This window comes from Podarcis gaigeae (genome assembly GCF_964106915.1).
Source record: "Podarcis gaigeae genome assembly, chromosome: 14".
Taxonomy (NCBI): domain Eukaryota; kingdom Metazoa; phylum Chordata; class Lepidosauria; order Squamata; family Lacertidae; genus Podarcis; species Podarcis gaigeae.
In genome coordinates, this window is record NC_139690.1 from 44,164,714 (window position 1) to 44,183,986 (window position 19,273).

General features: G+C 46.6%; 1 protein-coding gene across 1 annotated transcript in view; it reads left to right on the forward strand.

Annotated features, from left to right (window-relative positions):
- Window positions 1-11,082: 11,082 nt before the first annotated feature.
- MAP2K3 (mitogen-activated protein kinase kinase 3) overlaps window positions 11,083-19,273 on the forward strand; it is a 68,298-nt gene continuing 60,107 nt past the window's right edge. Inside the window, exon 1 of the mRNA XM_083711756.1 lies at window positions 11,083-11,291. Coding sequence (XP_083567882.1) covers window positions 11,276-11,291 — 16 coding nt within the window. The 5' untranslated portion in view covers window positions 11,083-11,275. The remainder of the gene's footprint in view (window positions 11,292-19,273) is intronic.

A 19,273-nucleotide genomic window follows, 5' to 3' on the forward strand; every position in this document is an offset into this window, starting at 1 on the left:
AAAGTTCGCAAACTGGAACACTTACTTCTGGGTTTGCAGTGTTTGGGTTCCAAGTTGTTTGAGTACCAAGGAGTTTGAGAAACAAGGTACCACTGTATAGGCTACCTTAAAAGAGGGAGAAGAATCCCTAACTCACCCTTTCCAACTTGGGCTGCCTAATGTCTTCTTTGTGCTTCCATAGGGGTTGTGTTGGTCCTGTAAGTTAAATAATTATGCAGTTGGAAGGAATTCCCAAGGGCTATCTTCCTGCAAGGCAGGAACCGCTGCTAAAGAACCCCTGGCAGGGAAGTGGCCCAGCCTCTGTTTGAAAACTTCTAAGGAAGGAGAACCCACTGCCACTGATAGCCCTGTTTTCCAGGAATTTGCCTAATGCTATTTTATATGTTTGTAGATCACAGAAGAGGGGGACGCGGGTGGCGCTGTGGGTAAATGCCTCAGCGCCTAGGGCTTGCCGATCGAAATCCCCGCGGCGGGGTTCGCTCCCGTTGCTCAATCCCAGCGCCTGCCAACCTAGCAGTTCGAAAGCACCCTCGGGTGCAAGTAGATAAATAGGGACCGCTTTCTAGCAGGAAGGTAAACGGCGTTTCCGTGTGCAGCTCTGGCTCGCCAGAACAGCGATGTCACGCTGGCCACGTGACCCAGAAGTGTCTTCGGACAGCGCTGGCCCCTGGCCTCTTGAGTGAGATGGGCGCACAACCCCAGAGTCTGGCAAGACTGGCCCGTACGGGCAGGGGTACCTTTACCTTTACCTTTAGATCACAGAAGAAAGCATTTGGCTTAATAATATTTAGGTTGATCTGGGTTTTCTCTCTCTAAGCAAGCATTTAAAAGTCATGTCAAGTTTTAAATCTGTTCATATTCTTACTATAAAGTTGCCTTCTATAACCAGCTTATACTGTGGAATATACCTTGTGGAATTTTGATATTCAGATCTCAGTTGGATTGTGTTTCTTTCTGTTGGGTGGGGTGGGGGCAACATTCCATTTTTGTTGGGTTCAGATAACAATAGGAACCAGACCACAGAGCAATCTTGTCAAAATTGGTGCCTGCTGTATCTTTTGGACTACAACTCCCATCAAACCCTCAGGAAACATGGCTGGCACCAATTTAGGGAAGGCTGCCATTAGAGAGATTAAATTTCAGTGCTTAGGGCATTGATGGAACTGGCACGAAACCTCCTCTGAATTTGCCCCATTGTGTGGATTCCGCCTAGGATTAAACTGAATGGCATGAGTCATAATAGCTAACTGGGAAATGGAGGAAACTATCCTGACTGAATTTATTCACTTCTCACTTTTTAATTAAGCCTCTTATTTGCAATGTCCCCCTTTGAAGTTAAATATAAATGTATTTTTCTTTTTTTAAGAGAGTGGGCTAAAATCCCTCTCACAGTTATATTTGAGTTTAAAGTCTGGGAACTGGCTGGTGCACCCGAATTTGGCTGTGTACACTATACCTTTAAATCACATGCAAAGCACATTCTTTCCCTCAAAGAACTCTGGGCTCTGTAGTTTACCCATCATAGAGTTACAACTCCCAGCAACCTAACTTAACAAACCACGGTTCCCAGAATCCTTTGAGGGAAAGAAACATGCCTTGAATGTGCTTTGAATGTGTACACACAACACAGGAATTCCCTGTGCATCTGCTTCAAATTCATTCCAGTTTTCTGCAGTTGCAGGACGGCCTGCCTCACATCTGATGTTGCATATGGGACAGCCAGGTGTGTTTTCAGAAAACAGCCTCTTAGGTTAACTGGAGAGAGCAGGTAGGCCAGGTTCAGCTTGTAGAGCCAAATAAATATTCCCCACCCCAGGCCAACCTAGTTCTCAGCTGCCTACAAGATGGGAATGCAGATAGGAAGCCCACAAACAGGATCCGAGTGTGACAATGCTTTCCCCGCTTGTGATTCCCATTAAGTGGTACACAAATTAACAAAGGCATTTTTAACCCAAATTGGTGTTGTCTCTTGTCTTCTTCTTGGGTGATGTACGAGCGGCCATCCTAGTTTGTCTCCCCCTCTCTTTGTTTTTAGATAGTAGGGGACTTGTTTAAAAAAAACAAAAACCAACATCCAGCTGACTTATAGTTTATGAAAAGCTATTTCATATTATTTAAATGTGTTGCTAGTGAATTTTTATCTTTATATGATCTTTCATGAAGCTTTAGCTGTTGCTGACTTTACAGTGAAAATGTCCATAAGATCTAATCTGTTCCATTTTGGTTCTCTCCTCTTTTAATCAGCTTTGATTTGTTTTTGACAGAAAGGTAGGATGTCGAGCACAATTCAAAGTGTTGGTGCTGACCTTTAAAGCCCTAAACGGCCTCAGTCCAGTATACCTGAGGGAGCGTCTCCACCCCCATCTTTCTGCCCGGGCACTTAGGTCCAGCGCCAAGGGTCTTCTGGCGGTTCCCTCGCCAGGCAGAGGGCCCTCTTGGTAGTGGCACCTGCCCTGTGGAATGCTCTCCCACCAGATGTCAAAGAGAAAAACAACTACCAGACTTTTAGAAGACATCTGAAGGCAGCCCTGTTCAGGGAAGCTTTTAATGTTTAACAGACCATTGTATTTTAATATTTTGTTGGAAGCCGCCCAGAGTGGAATTAATAATAATAATAATAATAATAATAATAATAATAATATTGCTGTTTACACGGACTACAGCATGCTCCAGCAACTGGTGTTTGTAGCTGAGTATGCATGATGTGAGCTACACAATCCATTTGCACCCTGTATTTCCTGAGAAGTGATCAGGTTTGTTGAAATTTCCCACAAACCAGCTTAAACACAAGTTGAAAATGCAAGCCACAGATAAGCTGAAGTGTGTACAGTTTGGACTGCCATTGCACATGTGCAGATGACAGCTTCCTAGAATAGGATTTCAGAGGAGTACAGGGAAACAAATCAGGTAATGCACCCAGGTCAGGGCCCAAACCTGAGTCCTAAGGGCAGCTCCTGGTGATGTCATGGGGATGGGCCCTGGAGACGGAGGTTAATTGGGAGAGGGAAGCAGAAGAAGGCATATCCCCCAGCGTGTACATGCTATAATTTGGAGCCAGCTTCTGAGCTGAAGCTTGCAAGCTGCATGTACTGCTTTCCTAATAAAGTCAATCTTGGATATTCAAGCCCTTCACCTGCCACCTGGAGGGGGCCAGGCGGACCTGAAGACTTCAGCTCAGACCTGGAGGGCTGGCAGCCCTAGGTACAGCAAGTGCAAATGTAACTTGAAATGCAGGGGTGGGGACAGCAGACAGGCGACCTCACTGTGTTTTAAGCTGCTAATGTGTACACATGCCAAGTCACTTGCTGTCTCGCTTCCCTAAAGAGGCACTCGGCCAGCCTCTTGCCTCTCATTGTGTGTCTCTTGTGTGCATTCTTTGGAGAGGGCCCTTGACAGCAAAGAATTTCTGGAATGGAAGTGGGTGGGGAATATGAAAACCACCCAGTATGTGCTGTGCTATTTACTCATGCAGCTCATTTACGAGTCCTTTTCCTGCAAGGCCACCTGACCTTCTCACTGGCTCCTGTTAAATCACAAACAAGGGAAGGTTCTGTTGGCTGAATCTCAAGGAAGCATGAATGACGTGTGGGCATGTTTTTCAAGCTCAGGGTGGAAGGGGGAGACGGAGGAAAATTTTTGTCTTCTCCCGAGTCGTCACACACAAACACTCAAAGGCTGGCAGTGAAGGAAGGTAGAGCTTATTTATAACCTGAGCCTCATATCAAAGCCTTTCTGGGGGTGGTCATAGTATGATGTTGGAACACCTGCTTTGCATGCAGAAGGTCCATGGTTTCATCCCTGGCATCTCTAGGTAGGACTGGGAAATACTCCCAGTTTGAAACCCTGGAGAGCCATTGCAGAAAATACCAAGCTTAGAGGAACCAGTTGGCTGACCTGGTATAAGGCAGCTTCCTAAGTAGAAGTCCAGATGCAACCTGGGCTGGTGCCAACACCTGCCCTCCTTGAGCAGCTGACCGGGTGTCAGGAGCCAGAGTCACATGACCAGCAATAAAAAACATGGTGTCAGTGCTCTTCACTCTTCACAGAGCAGGCCTGGTGATCCTAGCATCTCTTCCCAGTAGGTCTTGCTCCAGTGAAGCAGCTGCAAGGACTGAAGGTCCCTGCCTTTCCCCCACTCTGCAAGACTCATCCCCTCCAGGGTCTTTCCCAAGCAGTCTCCCTGCTTGGAACTCCCTGGATACTTAAGGGAGAATCCTGCCCCATCACTGCCTCTTGCCCCCTCTCCAGCCCTCCTCTTCTGCCTCTGAGTCTGGGTTTGCAGATGTTCTTGAACCACAACTCCCATCATCCCTGACCGCGGGCCGTGCTGGCTAGGAATGATGGGAGTTGTAGTCCAACGACACCTGGGAACCCAAGTTTGAGGAAGGCTGACCTAATGCCTCACCTGGAAGCACCTTGGCTGTCTTGAAACTCACAGCTCAAACAAGTCCCATGCCACCTTGTGATTAAACCATCAAACGACACTATCTGTGCAACACCCAAGACTTCTATGCTGCTGGTGAGTTAGGCTTAGGATCCATCAGAGGTGATGAACATTCTTTCCCTCAGGCTCATGCCCAAAACGTAATGAAGACCCCATCAAACTATGCTTTCAAAACAGTAACATTCCACTTTAAACAGTCATGACTTCCCTCAAAGAATCCTGGGAGATGTAGTTTGTTAACAGGGCTGGCGCAGGGCACTTTGGCGCCTGAAATGAACCACAGTACAGGCAACTCCCCCTTTGCACACATTTGACATGTACGCAATTGCCAACATGTGCACCGTTTTTCGGCCCGAAACAGAGTGGGCCATGACCCGAAACACAATGGGGAGTTGCCTGCATAGCACCCCACCAGGGAACAAGGGGGTGAACGAAGATCTACACCAGGAACAAGGGTGAGAATAAAATCAGCCTTACCTGATGGTTGAAGTGGGAATCAAAAGGGGGTGGGTGAGGGAGGAAGGGGCCTGCTTGGAAGCATGCCAGCAGCCCCCAGATGTGTTCCTTGGATGCTGGATCTTTGGATCCCGCCGCCCAAGGCAGTCACCTCACCTTGCCTAATTGGTGGGCCGCCCCTGTTTTGCTAAGGGGTGCTGAGAGCCATAAGGAGACCCCCTAACTCTCCTTCCCAGAATGGTTTAGTGATCAATCCCTCTTGCCAGGGAACTCAGGGACTTGTAGCTCTGGGAGGGGAATAGGGGTCTCCTAGGGTTGCCATGAAGGGAAGCGGGTGGCGCTGTGGGCTATACCACAGAGCCTAGGACTTGCCGATCAGAAGGTTGGCGGTTCGAATCCCCGTGACGGGGTGAGCTCCCGTTGCTCGGTCCCTGCTCCTGCCAACCTAGCATTTCAAAAGCACGTCAAAGTGCAAGTAGATAAATAGGTACCGCTCCGGCGGGAAGGTAAACGGCATTTCCATGCACTGCTCTGGTTCGTCAGAAGCGGCTTAGTCATGCTGCCCACATGACCCAGAAGCTGTACACCAGCTCCCTCAGCCAATAAAGCGAGATGAGCGCCGCAACCCCAGAGTCGGCCACGACTGGACCTAATGGTCAGGGGATCCTTTACCTTTATCTAGGGTTGCCATATGTCTGGGAAAACCTGAGCATATCCTCTTTTGGGGGGCCAACATGCCCATCCGAGTTGATGTTTACACTTTAAAGGAAATGTCCGGGTTTTGGAGGGCTCAGGTTCCGGCTCGTGCTGCTCTGCACATCATGGCCGTTGCCAGCCAAAGAGGTGCATGCGCCAACAGGGGTGGCTCTTCAAGATATGGAAACCCTATGACCTAACGATGCTCAGACACCCTTAACAAACTACAGTTCCCGGGACTTGGGGTGGGGGGAGCCATTACCATTTAGAGATATCTAATATTGCTTTAAGTCAGGCTTCCTCAAACTCAGAGGTTTTGAGACTACAATTCCCATCATCCCTGACCACTGGTCCTGCTAGCTAGGGATTATGGGAGTTGTTGGCCAAAAACATCTGGAGGGCCGACCTACAGATCGTGGACAAGGTGGATTGTTTTGGAAAGTGGCAGAAGGATATTTCTAAGTTCGTTTGGCAGGGCAAAAAGCCCCGAATAAAGTTTAAAATATTAACTGATGCGAAAGAAAGAGGGGGATTTGCCCTGCCAGACTTGAGGTTATATTATGAATCTGCAGCCTTCTGCTGGTTGAAAGATTGGATTTTATTGGAGAACACTGACGTCCTAGATCTGGAAGGGTTTGACAATGCGTTTGGGTGGCATGCATATTTGTGGTATGACAAGGTCAAAGTGCACAAATTGTTTAAAAATCATATTGTCAGAAGAGCAATTCTGATGGTCTGGACAAAATATAAAGACTTATTGGAGAGTAAGACTCCGAGGTGGCTCTCACCGGTGGAGGCCAAGGCACGTAAGAGACTTAACATGGAGGCCCATTGGTCTAAATATTGGGAAATAATTGAAAAAATTGGAGACAATTGGAGGTTGCTGAGCTTGGAAAAACTGAAAACTAAGGTACGAGACTGGTTGCACTATGCGCAAATTCAGGAGGTCTTTAAAATAGATAAAAAGGTTGGATTCCAGGTGGAAAAATCGAAACTAGAGACTGAACTGTTAGAACCAAAAAGTAAACTACTTTCGAGAATGTATAACTTGCTGCTTAAGTGGAATACACAGGATGAGACAGTCAAATCCGCTATGATAAAATGGGCTCAGGACGTGGGGCATAACATTATGTTTTTAGACTGGGAAAGGTTATGGAACACCGGTTTGAAATTTACGGCATGCACTGCCTTGAAGGAAAATATTATGAAAATGGTATACCAGTGGTACATGACCCCAGTCAAGCTAGCTAAGATATACCATCTGTCTGACAATAAATGCTGGAAATGTGGAGAGGCGGAAGGGACATTCTTTCATCTCTGGTGGACCTGCCCGAAAGTGAAGGCCTTCTGGGAAATGATCCATAATGAACTAAAAAAGGTACTGAGGTTTACCTTACCTAAGAAACCAGAGGCCTTCCTCCTGGGCATGGTAGACCAGAGAGTGTTTAAGAAGGACAGAACTTTCTTCATGTACGCTACCACAGCAGCAAGGATCCTGATTGCAAAACACTGGAAGACACAAGATTTACCCACGCTGGAGGAATGGCAATCACAGTTGATGGGCTATATGGAATTGGCTGAAATGACTGGCAGAATCCGAGACTTGGGAGAAGAAACAATTGAGGAGGACTGGAAAAAGTTTAAGGACTATTTGAAAAAACACTATAAGCTGTATGAATGTTAAAAAAAAAAAATGCACCTTTCAGGAAACTCTAGCTTCAGCAAATGTAAGTTAATGAAATGAAAATTAAGACACAAGAATTTAGAGGTAAAATAATGAAATAATTTTATTGTGTTTAATACAAAGCATACAAGAATTGGGTTACAGTAAAATTGAAATTAGGGAACATGATAAAATGGAAGATACAATAAGTTTTGAAATAAGTTAACAAATTGCTGATGTTTTATATGACAGGGAACGTAGGGTTTGGAGGATGTGGGGAAGTCCATTAGATTGGATGGAAAAAGAACATGGAAATTTGTTATTCTTCTATTCTATTTTCTTATAACTATTCTTTATTCTTTTTTCTGTATTTCTTAAAATTAATAAAAATATTAAAAAAAAAACAAAAAAAAACATCTGGAGGGCCGAATTTGAGGAAGCCTGCTTTAAATGTACAGTGGTTCTTGGAGGAAAAGGGTGGGATGGAAATGCAACAAATGAACAATAAAGTAAATAAAAGAGGTATCTTTTTTACCACGTTATCTATACCCTGGATTATATGCTTAGCCTGCAGGTAGTTGTGGTGGGGCTCTCAGGAGTGAACCAAAGTGGGGGATTCCTCCCAGTAAAGATACCTCAGTTTCAGAGAAGGGACCTTCCTCAGGACCACAGCAAGGTGCAAATGGGTCAAATTCCCCTGCTACCTACTTACTTGCTGCAGTCCAGATACCTGTCAAACCTTCCCTGCAGCAGAGGCTTATATTATTGGTGTATTTGCCTATTAGGTGCAAAAGACGCATTTAACATTGGTGGGAGCGGCCTGCAATCTCTCATTGTTTCCTCCCAGGTGGTGGGTACTCCTTTAATCCATGGCACAGATTAGCAGCCTAACAGCTTCCTTTCCACACCTTCCTTTCCTACTGAAATGAATAACTTCTCCGCCCACGCATGCTGTCCTAACGTCTCCCCGCCCTTTCATTCTTCTCATAAGGCTTCTCTTTTCCTGTCCACCTTCTTACCCAATTCCACCCTTCGAGATAAGAGGGAGTTAAGACACACAGAGAGAGGCCAGATTGCATTTGGATCCCTATTTTCCCCCAGTGCATGTAGGGCAGGCATGGCCAAACTTGGCGCTCCAGCTGTTTTGGGACTACAATTTCCATCATCCCTGACCACTGGTCCTGTCAGATAGGATGATGGGAGTTGTAGTCCCAAAACAGCTGGAGGGCCAAGTTTGGCCAACCTGGTGTAGGGTGTTGCCAGCTCAGGAGCACACCAAACCCTGAGATTTGAAATTTCAGGGCCCAAACATGAAGAAGAAGGAGGAGGAGGAGGAGGAGTTTGGATTTGATATCCCGCTTTATCACTACCCTAAGGCGTCTCAAAGCAGCTAACATTCTCCTTTCCCTTCCTCCCCCACAACAAACACTCTGTGAGGTGAGTGGGGCTGAGAGACTTCAAAGAAGTGTGACTAGCCCAAGGTCACCCAGCAGCTGCATGTGGAGGAGCGGGGAAGCGAACCTGGTTCACCAGATTACGAGTCTACCACTCTTAACCACTACACCACACTGAGAGCTAGGGGTGGCCTCTGGTGATGCAGCAGCATAGCGTGGGTTGCCGGGACCCAGGGTGGGCAAGTTGCAACCTCCACCTGAGCTCACTGCCAGTGGAGCCTGCACAGGGGAGGGCCCAACCAGCCAATGCAACCTTTGGCAGGGAATCCCTCCAACATCCTCAGAGAGGAGCACTAGGTGAGCCATGCTGGGGCCCCTCGCCCGCCTCATTCTGGGGTCCACACCTGTTCATCATGAACCTGAGTTGCTCTGCTGCCTTTTCCAGAATGGGGCGGGGATCCCCATGGAAGCAGGCACCTGCGTGAGGGCTCCTGGTTGTGCCCTCTCTGTGAACTGCCCTTAGATCTATGGACACCGTTTTCATAAATAATAAAACACAGACCTACAATTCCCAGCACCCTGAACAAACTACAGTTCCCAGGATTCCCTGTGACTGCTAATGTGGCATAAAAGTGCTAAGGAATGTGTGGCATGGATGTGACTCTTGCCCGCCACACAATGTTAAGCTGGAACAAGAATCCCTTTTGATAGCTCATCCTGCTCTGGAAGTTCCAGATTCCAAGCTTGGGTGGTTCTCTGCAGATAATGCTGCCACTTGTAGTTCCCTGGTTCACCACATGGGGCAGCTTCCTGACGACAGCAATGTAGCACTTCTATTTTTCACGATGCACGATGCACCATACGAACATTTGGGTGAAACTCTTAATGGGCTGTTTTAATGCACTGTGGGATTATTCTGCTGTAGACGAATGGGATGGGATACACATGGTTGTAATGTGGCTGAGTTCTGCAGCAGTTAGCTTTTATGGTGCCCCATGGTGATACATCTGGAGATAACACATTTTCCCTAAATTCCCAAACTTCCCCACCCACACCCCCTCCACGGACCACATGAAAATTATGGATTTTTCTGACTCGGTGCAACAAGACAACTAGCATCCTGAGGTTTAAAAAAAAAAAATCCCCTCCCAGAACAGATTCTGTTCCTGTAATAGGAAAACACCATCACATAATTTGGGATTGCCCTCTTCTCGACACTCATCGCAGAGATCTCCTAGGGACTGCCTTGCAGCTCAAAATATTGATTTACAAAGAGTCTGTCATCCAATATTTGTCGAGGGATGATATTACAAAGATTGTTTCGGGGTACTTATCCAAGATCTTTAAAGCTAAATCTAACATTTCCTGATTTATTCAATGGTGGCTATGTAATCTTTTATATATTGTATGTGTTTGGATTATCAATGCATTTGGATGACTTTGGATGATTTTACTGTTTTAACTTATGCCAACGAAGGCTAGTAGCAGCAGCTAGCTTCCTGTTTTCCTGGCAGCCTCTTGCCAAACCTCAGAGGGCAAGGGCGCAGAAGAAGCAAGACCTCGGATGCTGAAACACAGCATGCCAGTGGTAACCCAGTGCAGGGAAACCAACTTTTATTCTGAAATCTTTTAAGATAACATTTTAGTTTTCTGTTATGTTGCTTTGACTGTATGCTCTATATTTGACTTTCTTCAGATTGTTTTATTTATGTTTTATTGATTTAATATGCTGTAAACTGCTTTGCTGTAAACCACAGAGCCTAGGACTTGCCGATCAGACGGTCGGCGGTTCGAATCCCCACGATGGGGTGAGCTCCCGTTGCTCGGTCCCTGCTCCTGCCCTCCTAGCAGTTTGAAAGCACATCAAAGTGCAAGTAGATAAATAGGTACTGCTCTGGCGGGAAGGTAAACAGCGTTTCCGTGTGCTGCTCTGGTTCGCCAGAAGCGGCTTAGTTATGCTGGCCACATGACCCGGAAGCTGTACGCTGGCTCCCTCGGCCAATAAAGCGAGATGAGCGCCGCAACCACAGAGTCGGCCACGACTGGACCTAATGGTCAGGGGTCCCTTTACCTTTACCTAAACCGGTTTGAGATTTTTCTTAAAAATATAAAGCGGTACAGAAATTTAAAAATCCAAAAAAAAAAAAAAAAAAAAAAAACCTTGCAGGGGAAGAAGGTGACATGGATTCCTGGGGCACCCAGAGCGCCTTCCGCCTTGTGCATAGATCAGAGCTTCTCCACCGCGCAGCCGGTGACTGGGATTCCCTGCAGGGCTACCTGCGTATAAAAGGTAGAGCAGGGAAGGGGGCGTGGTCTAGCACAACCCCGCCCCCTTCAGAGAAGGCAGCCAATGCGGGGAGCAGAACGCATGGTCCTGGGCGGGGCCGGGGCTCCTTTTATGCAGCTTCTCGCCGCCCCTCCTGCAGAGGCTGTTGCGCTTGATCCCTGTGAAGGGTGCGAGGCTGTTTGGACATGTCCTGAGGGGTGCTGCCGGCGCGCGCCCTGCCCCGACGTCTCCCGCCGCCTCACCTGGGCGCCTAGCCGGATCTTCATCGGGCGGAACCCGCCAGGAAGCAGCGCTCTCTCTCCTCCGCCGATCCACGCAGCCAGAGAGAGAGAGCCATGTCCCTTCCGAAAGGTAAGAGAGGGATCTCGCGTGGGTCGCGCAAGAGGTCTTTTGCGCGCCAGGCGAAGGCCAACTGCTCGCACCCCGCGCTCCACCCCAATGCAAACTTCGGTGTTCAGAAACGGATGGCAGGAAACGCACAAGGCTCGAAACCGCCAAAAAAAAAAATTTTTTTTTTGCAAGTATAAGCAATGCAAGATCTCTTGCTGATCTCTCCCAAATGCGAAATGTTTGAGCGCACAAGTCAAATGGAATAATCTTGTGACTATAAATCTGGCCTAACGATAGCTCTGGCACTCCGAGAACGGGATCTTCCAGATTGTGCCCTCTTCCCTTTAAAACCGAAAGGTGGTCACACTGTCTTTTTTATTATCTCTTACTGTTTTGTTTAACCGTTTTTAAAACGAGTTTTGAATTCATTGGTGAGAATGAGATCGGTTGTTCCCGAACTTCCTTGAATGCGTTTTATTTTCAGTCCTTATTATGCCAGTGCAATGTCTTGAGAACAGTGTTGAAAGGCAATTTGCCAGTACTATTAATTAGGTGATTATTAATGGTTTTGTGGTACTGTAATATCTGGAAGGTGGCTTGCCAGGAGCGTGATTGGTGCGGAATCGGAATCACCGCTTTAGGTGTCAAATCTGAGTGTATTTTTCAGTCAAAAATTGTATCCAGGTCTCTGTAATCCACTGTGGGTGCAAACAGGTGTGCCCACACAGTGGATTGTATTTTATGATGGATGTATTCTTTTTTGCTTTGTGTGTGAGTTGTAAACTGCACTAGTGTGAAAGTGTTGTTGTTGTTTAGTTGTTTAGTCGTGTAATCCCCACTCTGCCCAGTGTGTTGCATTGGACAAGGAATACCGCTTTTCTGGCAAGTTATTCAAAAGCAGAGTGATGCTAGACATCTTTTTGAATAAAGAAAATAAGCAGGGCACTGAGTCAGCTAAAGACTTGTAGAACATCATGGAATATTGGTGGCACATAGCCTTCCTTCTCCCTACCCCAAACTCACCCCGAGTTACGGTACATATTTTGGGGTCACACTAGTGTGTGAGGGTCATTCAACGTAGTGAAGAAATTGAATTTGAAAAGGTGCTTCTGTATAAAATTTTGTATGGCCAATATTTATTTGGAAGTTTGCGTCCTGCCTTTCTTTGAGAAATAGACTTGATGTAGTTTACAAAAGAAGGAAAAAAGGCATAAAATGTTAATGAGACAGCTCGGATGGCTAAGAAACAAGTACATGGCTTAAACCTAAGAGCAGGGTTTGAAAAACCAGTTAAGCATAAAAATACAGACGTTGCTAAATTATTGATGAAATTAAAAACAGCTTGTCTGAAACTTGACAGAGGGAGCCAAACAGTCCCCTCTATAACATGTAAATTATTACGTTTATATCCCCCAGTTCCTTCGAGGAGCTCAAGGTGGTGTACGCTGTTTTGTGTTATAAGTAATGCGTATCTTATAAAAGTGTGTGTTGTCTTTATCTGTGCATATAAACATGAGGGGCAGTGTGGTGCAGCGGTTAGAGCATTGGCCCACCACAAGGTTCTTTGCACCTGGCCTTGGAGGGTTGTTTGTGAAGATAAAGTGGTTGAGTTCCTTAAGAGGCTGGGTGGCATAATGATGGTATAAGGTACAAACGCATGGAGAAACCAGAAGGCCTTGCTTGCCCTTATGAGCTTCACAGGCAGTTCTTCCCCTGTGCCGCACCAGTTCTTTCTACATATGTTTCATATTTCTGCTCTTATCATCACAGGCTGCGTGAGCTTCACTCTGTGTCATGCAGCAGATCTGAGCTGTAACTCAGCCTTGGTGGGATGGGCAGATAGTGTCATACTTTTGTTTTGGAACACTTGCTCACGTTTCTGTTTCCAAATCTCCGTCCTCTTTGCGTGGGATCTGGCTGCTTGTTCTCGACTGCCTGAACTCTGTCCAAGGGGCAAGATATTGCACAGCTCCTGTGGTCCTCGCCGCATGTTGGAGGACGCAGGGCAGAATAAGAGTCCTGCTGGGGAAAGGTCCTAGCTCACTGATAGAGATTCCGCCTTGCATGCAGGTTACAGGTTCAATTCCTGGCCAGGTAGGGTTGGGAATGTTGCCTGCCAGTGTGGTGTAGTGGTTAAGAGCGGTAGTCTCGTAATCTGGGGAATTGGGTTCGAGTCTTCGCTCCTCTCCTGCAGCTGCTGGGTGACCTTGGGCCAGTCACACTTCTCTGAAGTCTCTCAGCCCCACTCACCCCACAGAGTGTTTGTTGTGGGGGAGGAAGGGAAAGGAGAATGTTAGCCGCTTTGAGACTCCTTAAAGGGAGTGAAAGGCGGGATATCAAATCCAAACTCTTCTTCTTCTTCTGCCTGAATCCCTGTAGAGGTGCTGCTGGTAATTGTAGACCAGCAATGTCCAACTGGGCGACCACGATCGACAGGTAGATCGGCAGGGTTATCCAGGTCGATTGCAGGAGTAAAAAAAGAGATTGCCCGGTTGCTCCTGAGCAATGGTGCCGCATCCTGCCCCAGCTGGCGCTGCTGTGAAAGCTTTAACTCCCTTAGTTGGCGGCAGAGTGGGAGAAGGAGTGAGGGCTATCGACTGTTGTGTGATTGATGGTCTGACACCTTTCCCCAAAAAAGTTCAACAACTCTGGTCTCTTCCCCTAAGGAAAACTCAACAGTTGTGGGCAATGACAATGAGTAGATCACATTATACTGGGAGTAGATCGCAGTCTCTATAGAGTAGGACGTGTCTGTTGTGGACGATAGATGTAGGTGGATAAAAACCAATGGTCTGCTCTGGTATTAAGCAGCTTCCTTTCCTGGAGTAAATGGCTGGAGGATGCAGTGGCTAACAACGGTACAGAGACAGAGGGCAAGATCCAGTCTGAATTCTTGCCACTGGCAACGAGGGATATGGGGAGATGTCTTAAAAGCCCCCAGCATGAACGCAAGTACCCCTGTGGCTCTGCAGAGGTGGAGTCTGTGGCCCGTGTCCTCCTGTCCTGGACAACATCTTTATCAAACCCCTTCTTATTTGGAAGATTCAGCTGCCCCCAAATGCTCCAGCCCAGCAGCTGACTGGCGCCTGTTCCAGAGAGCATAGAATTGTAGAGCGGGAAGGGAGCGCATGTAGATAACCTTGCCCAACCCCCTGCAGTGCAGGAATCTTTTGCCCGCTGTGCGGCTTGAACCCACAACCCTGAGATTAAGAGTCTCGTGCTGTACCAGCTGAGCTACCCCAGGTCATGAAAACAACAGAACAATTCAAAGTGTTGGTTATGACCTCCGAAGCCCTATATGACTTGGGTCCAGGCTCCCTGAGAGAATGTGCCTCCCTATATATGAACCTGCCTGCGTGTTAGGATCCTCGGTCAACCACCTTCTGTCGGTCTCATGAGCATCAGAAGCGCATGGTTGGCGGTGGCACGAAAGGGAGCCTTTTCCCGTGGCCCCAACTTGGTGGAATTCCCTCCCAGGAGACGTTAGACTAACTACCTCCTTGGCAGGCTGAGACTGACTTATTCAGATGGCCCCAGTGTCCCGGGCCCTAAGGAGGTTAGATTGGCTTCAACCAGATCTAGGGCCTTTTCATCTCTGGATCCGGCCTGGTGGAACGCTCTGCCTCATGAGACCAGGGCCCTGCAGGATCTGATTTCTTTCCGCAGGGCCTGTAAGACAGAGTTGTTCCGCCTGGCCTTTGACTTGGAGCCAATTTGATTCCCTCCCCCTCTTTTTCCTTTTTCCATTCTCCTCCTGTGATGAGGCTGCATTTTAATATTTTAATGTTTCAATATTTTAATGTTGTATTTTAATCTTGTTTTTAAGTTGTATTCATTCAACTTGTTATTATTATTGCTTGTTAGCCGCCCTGAGCCCGGCCTTGGCTGGGGAGGGTGGGGTATAAATTATTATTATTATTATTATTATTATTATTATTATTATTATTAATGGAGGTGTGGGCTTTGGTCCTGAAGACATAAAATGGACAGACATTTCAATATACTATAAGATTATTTACCGGTAGATTATTCATTCCTTTCTTCCGGGTTGGAGCATGGCCTGAGGGAGGGTCCCAAGGGCCAGGGAGATAGGATGGGGGCCCCCCCATTTATTTCCTGGGACTGAGGTTCAGCACCCTTGTCCTGCACCTAGAATTTCCAAGGCTGCTGAAGTGGTTTAATTCTAGTTTTTGGGGGGGGGGGGCGGAGAGGGGAAGACCGCAAAATTTGGAAAACAGCTTGGTTTGTGCTGACACTGCAGTTAATTGTACAAAAAACATATACTGGCCTGCAATCCTGTGCCCATCGAATAAACCCCATTGAGCACAGTGGGAATTGTGTTTGACACTTTTGGCCCAGGCAGCACACCTGAGCTGTGTGTGTTCTGCTTAAGATAAAAATAAAAATTTAAATACAAGGGAATGTCCCTTTCTGGGATTACAGTTGGAACAAGAATGCTTCATTATTTGTTAATTCCCCACATCAAAGGCCGGGGAACCCTTTTAAGTACTCTGTTAATGACTACTGGGGTATGGCCCGCACGTTGTTTGCATAGTTAGGCATAATAGAGTAATTACTACTTGCGTAACTGGCAAGGAGAGAGAGAGAGAGACGGCTAGATACCGAAATGTTCTTTGTGTTTCGGTGTTTTCATTTGCCAGGCTTGCTTTATGGCAGGCTCGTAAATAGCAGCTTGCCCGATTTGCCTGCGGTGGGTAAGAATCTCTTGCCTGCAAATGAACTGGGAGAATTTTGAAAATTGGAGGACAGTTGTCCATCACTGACTAACATAGGTATGTGCAGGCAGGCAGATGAGTCAACAAATATGTATGGGCAGGCAGGCAATGTTTTTTTGGTTGGGCTAAGTAACTTTGGTCCAAGGGTGAGGAACCTGTGGGCCTCTCCAGATGTTGATGGACTACAGCTCCCACAATCCCTGACCATGTTGCCTGGGGCTGATGGGAATTGGAGTCCAGGAACATCTGGAGCAGAGCTTTCCAAACTATGTGTCATGACATGTTAGTGTGTTCTAGGTGTGTCACGCTCCCTGCACTCCTCCTGGAGCTGGAAAGGGGTTAGTTTAACCTCCAGTTTGCTAGTAAAACTGAATTATTGTGTTGCAAAATGATGCACGTCTAAAAAGTGTGTCACTGACACACAAAGTTTGGAAAGCTCTGATCTGGAGGGTCATAAGTTCCTCATCCCTGTATTAATGGACTTAATGTTCTACCACTAAGCTACTGTCTTGTGGAATAGAGTTTTGCTGGAGACAGCCAGAAGCCTCAAAAGCTAGTGTGATAAAAGCAAGCGGTTGCTGTGTTGTAAAAATTGGTGCTTAATATCCTTTCGGCACATACTTGGAGGCCTGTCATCGCCCACTTCCCTTTTGGCACGTTTGCAGAAATCTCTTTGGCGGGTGAGAATGCCCAAAGGTGACACAGGAAGTCACTTAATGAAGTGGGCTAATTTATTTGGATCATTTTTTAAAAAACAAACCCTTTAAATGACTGCAAAACCACTTTGTATTATGTGGGTTTTTAAATAAGTTGGAAATGGAAAGCTGCTACGGTCATTGCGCCATTTATTTTTTTAAAGGTGTGTGTATCTGCTTATCTTACTTGCCAAACTGCAAAATGAACAGAAAGTGGTTTGCAGCAATAGAATATTTGGTCAATATATTAAAATCTATACCTCCAGTTCTGACTAGTCTCCAGGTTTGCCTTCCTCTGACAGGTGGACGGCTTGAATCTTCAGGTGGGTGAAAATGCCTTTAATAGAGTAAAAGAATATTAAGAAGCTTATGCATGTTGTTTGCGAGCGTTAGCCCGGCAGGACTTGGCTGCAAATTATACCATAGAACCTCTGGGAGACCTGTCCTCCTCTTCTCCCCTCTCCCAATTAACCTCCATCTCCAGGGCCTGTCCCTGTGACATCACCAAGTCTCAGGCTTGGGCCCTGAAATCTCAGGATCTGGGATGCTCCTGATCTGGCAACCCCACTGAAGATACATAAATCAGCAGTCGTGGAAGAGCACGATAAGCCCCAAGTAGAATTAAATGACAGAATTCCTGATGCAGGTGTCTCCCCACTGATGGGGGTCACATTCCCAGGTACCACACATATACGTGAAATCGTGTATAGTGGGGAACACCATCTAAAAAGCCGAACTCGGTCCAAAATCCACAAATACCCCCACCAAACCACCACAACAATTCCCTCTAAACTCTCCACAGTCCTCAAATGTTTGTGCAAAGGCTCATGGGATTGCAAGCTGTGTTTCTGCTCTTTTTGCGCCATTTTTGCTATTTAAATCTATTTGTTTAAATATTTCCTGGTGCTGCACATAGAAGCGGTCGCATATGAGTCAAAATGCATGTAAGTGGGGAAAACGTTCGGAAACCAAGGCGCAGCTTCCGATTGGCTGCAGGAAGTTTCTGCAGCCAGTCGGAAGCTGCGTCGGACATTCGGGTTCCAAAGAATGTTTGCAAACAGGAACACTCACTTCTGGGTCTGCGGCGTTTGGGAGCCAAAGCGTTCAACTCGCAAGGCGTTCGCAAACCAAGGTACAACTGTATTAAAGGTAAAGGTAAAGGTACCCCTGCCCGTACGGGCCAGTCTTGACAGACTCTGGGGTTGTGGGCCATCTCACTCAAGAGGCCAGGGGCCAGCGCTGTCCGGAGACACTTCCGGGTCACGTGGCCAGCGTGACAAAGCTGCATCTGGCGAGCCAGAGCCGCACACGGAAACGTTGTTTACCTTCCCGCTGGTAAGCGGTCCCTATTTATCTACTTGCACCCGGAGGTGCTTTCGAACTGCTAGGTTGGCAGGCGCTGGGACCGAGCAGCGGGAGCGCACCCCGCCGCAGGGATTCGAACCGCCGACCTTTCGATCGGCAAGTCCTAGGCTCTGAGGCTTTAACCCACAGCGCCACCTGCGTCCCACAACTGTATTAGCATCACATAAAAAAGCCACTTGCATAACTGAGCATATAAAGACATGCAACGACCTGGGCTGTTTCTCACATAAACATGCAACAGGTTGTCAAAGAAAAGATGGCTGCCAGTATGCTCTTTCTGTGAGTTATTCCATGGTCAGTCCTAGTTCAGGGGTGGGGAACCTGTGGCTTTCCCACTGTTGCTGGATCAATATATTTCTGTCCGTTGCCCAAGGGGCTGACGGGAATTGTTGTCAGTTACGTGTGCATTCCTATATGGGTCTAGACGGAGGTAAGCCCCATTAATGGGATTGGGTTATTATTGGGTTAATGGAATGATGATGATGATGATGATAATAATAATAATAATAATAAGTATAATTATTATAAATAATAATGGGTTAATGGAATAATGGTTTAATGGACTTAATGGAAGTTTTTATAGTATTGCACTGAAAATGGACTTTATTGGATGCTCACCCATAAGAAAACACTACTTTGGGCTATTATGAATAAACACCTTTAATATATTTATATATTAATACAGCAAACTTCTTTTTATTCTAAGTATCCAATCTTCTTCAGCTTAAAGCAGCAGAATATTTTCTTGGAGAAGCAACATAAATAAAAGTTTAAAATAAAGTATACATAAATATTATTAGTATTATTATTATAACTGGATGTGATCAAAGTTTGGTCCTTTCAACGGCTATTATCTATTAGCTTTGCATACTGTATCTTGTGCTGCTGCTTGCGTGTGTGTGTGTGTGTGTGTGTGTGTGTTTGCTTAACCTCATGTGGAAAGGATGCTGGAGAATTATCACCTGTGCAGGTGAGTGAGCCTGGAAGGCATCGCTGGCTTGTCAGGTGCCTTTACAGGTGAGCGTGATGACAAGGAACTTGGATAATCTTTTCAAAACATAGGAAGCTGCCTTATACCTGAGTCAGACCATTGGTCCATGTAGGTCAGTATTGTCTACACTGACTGGCAGGAGCCCTCAAGGGTTTCAGGCAAGAGTCTCTCCGAGACCAGGGAGAAGAGTCGGTGGAAGAAGATTGGAAGAAATTT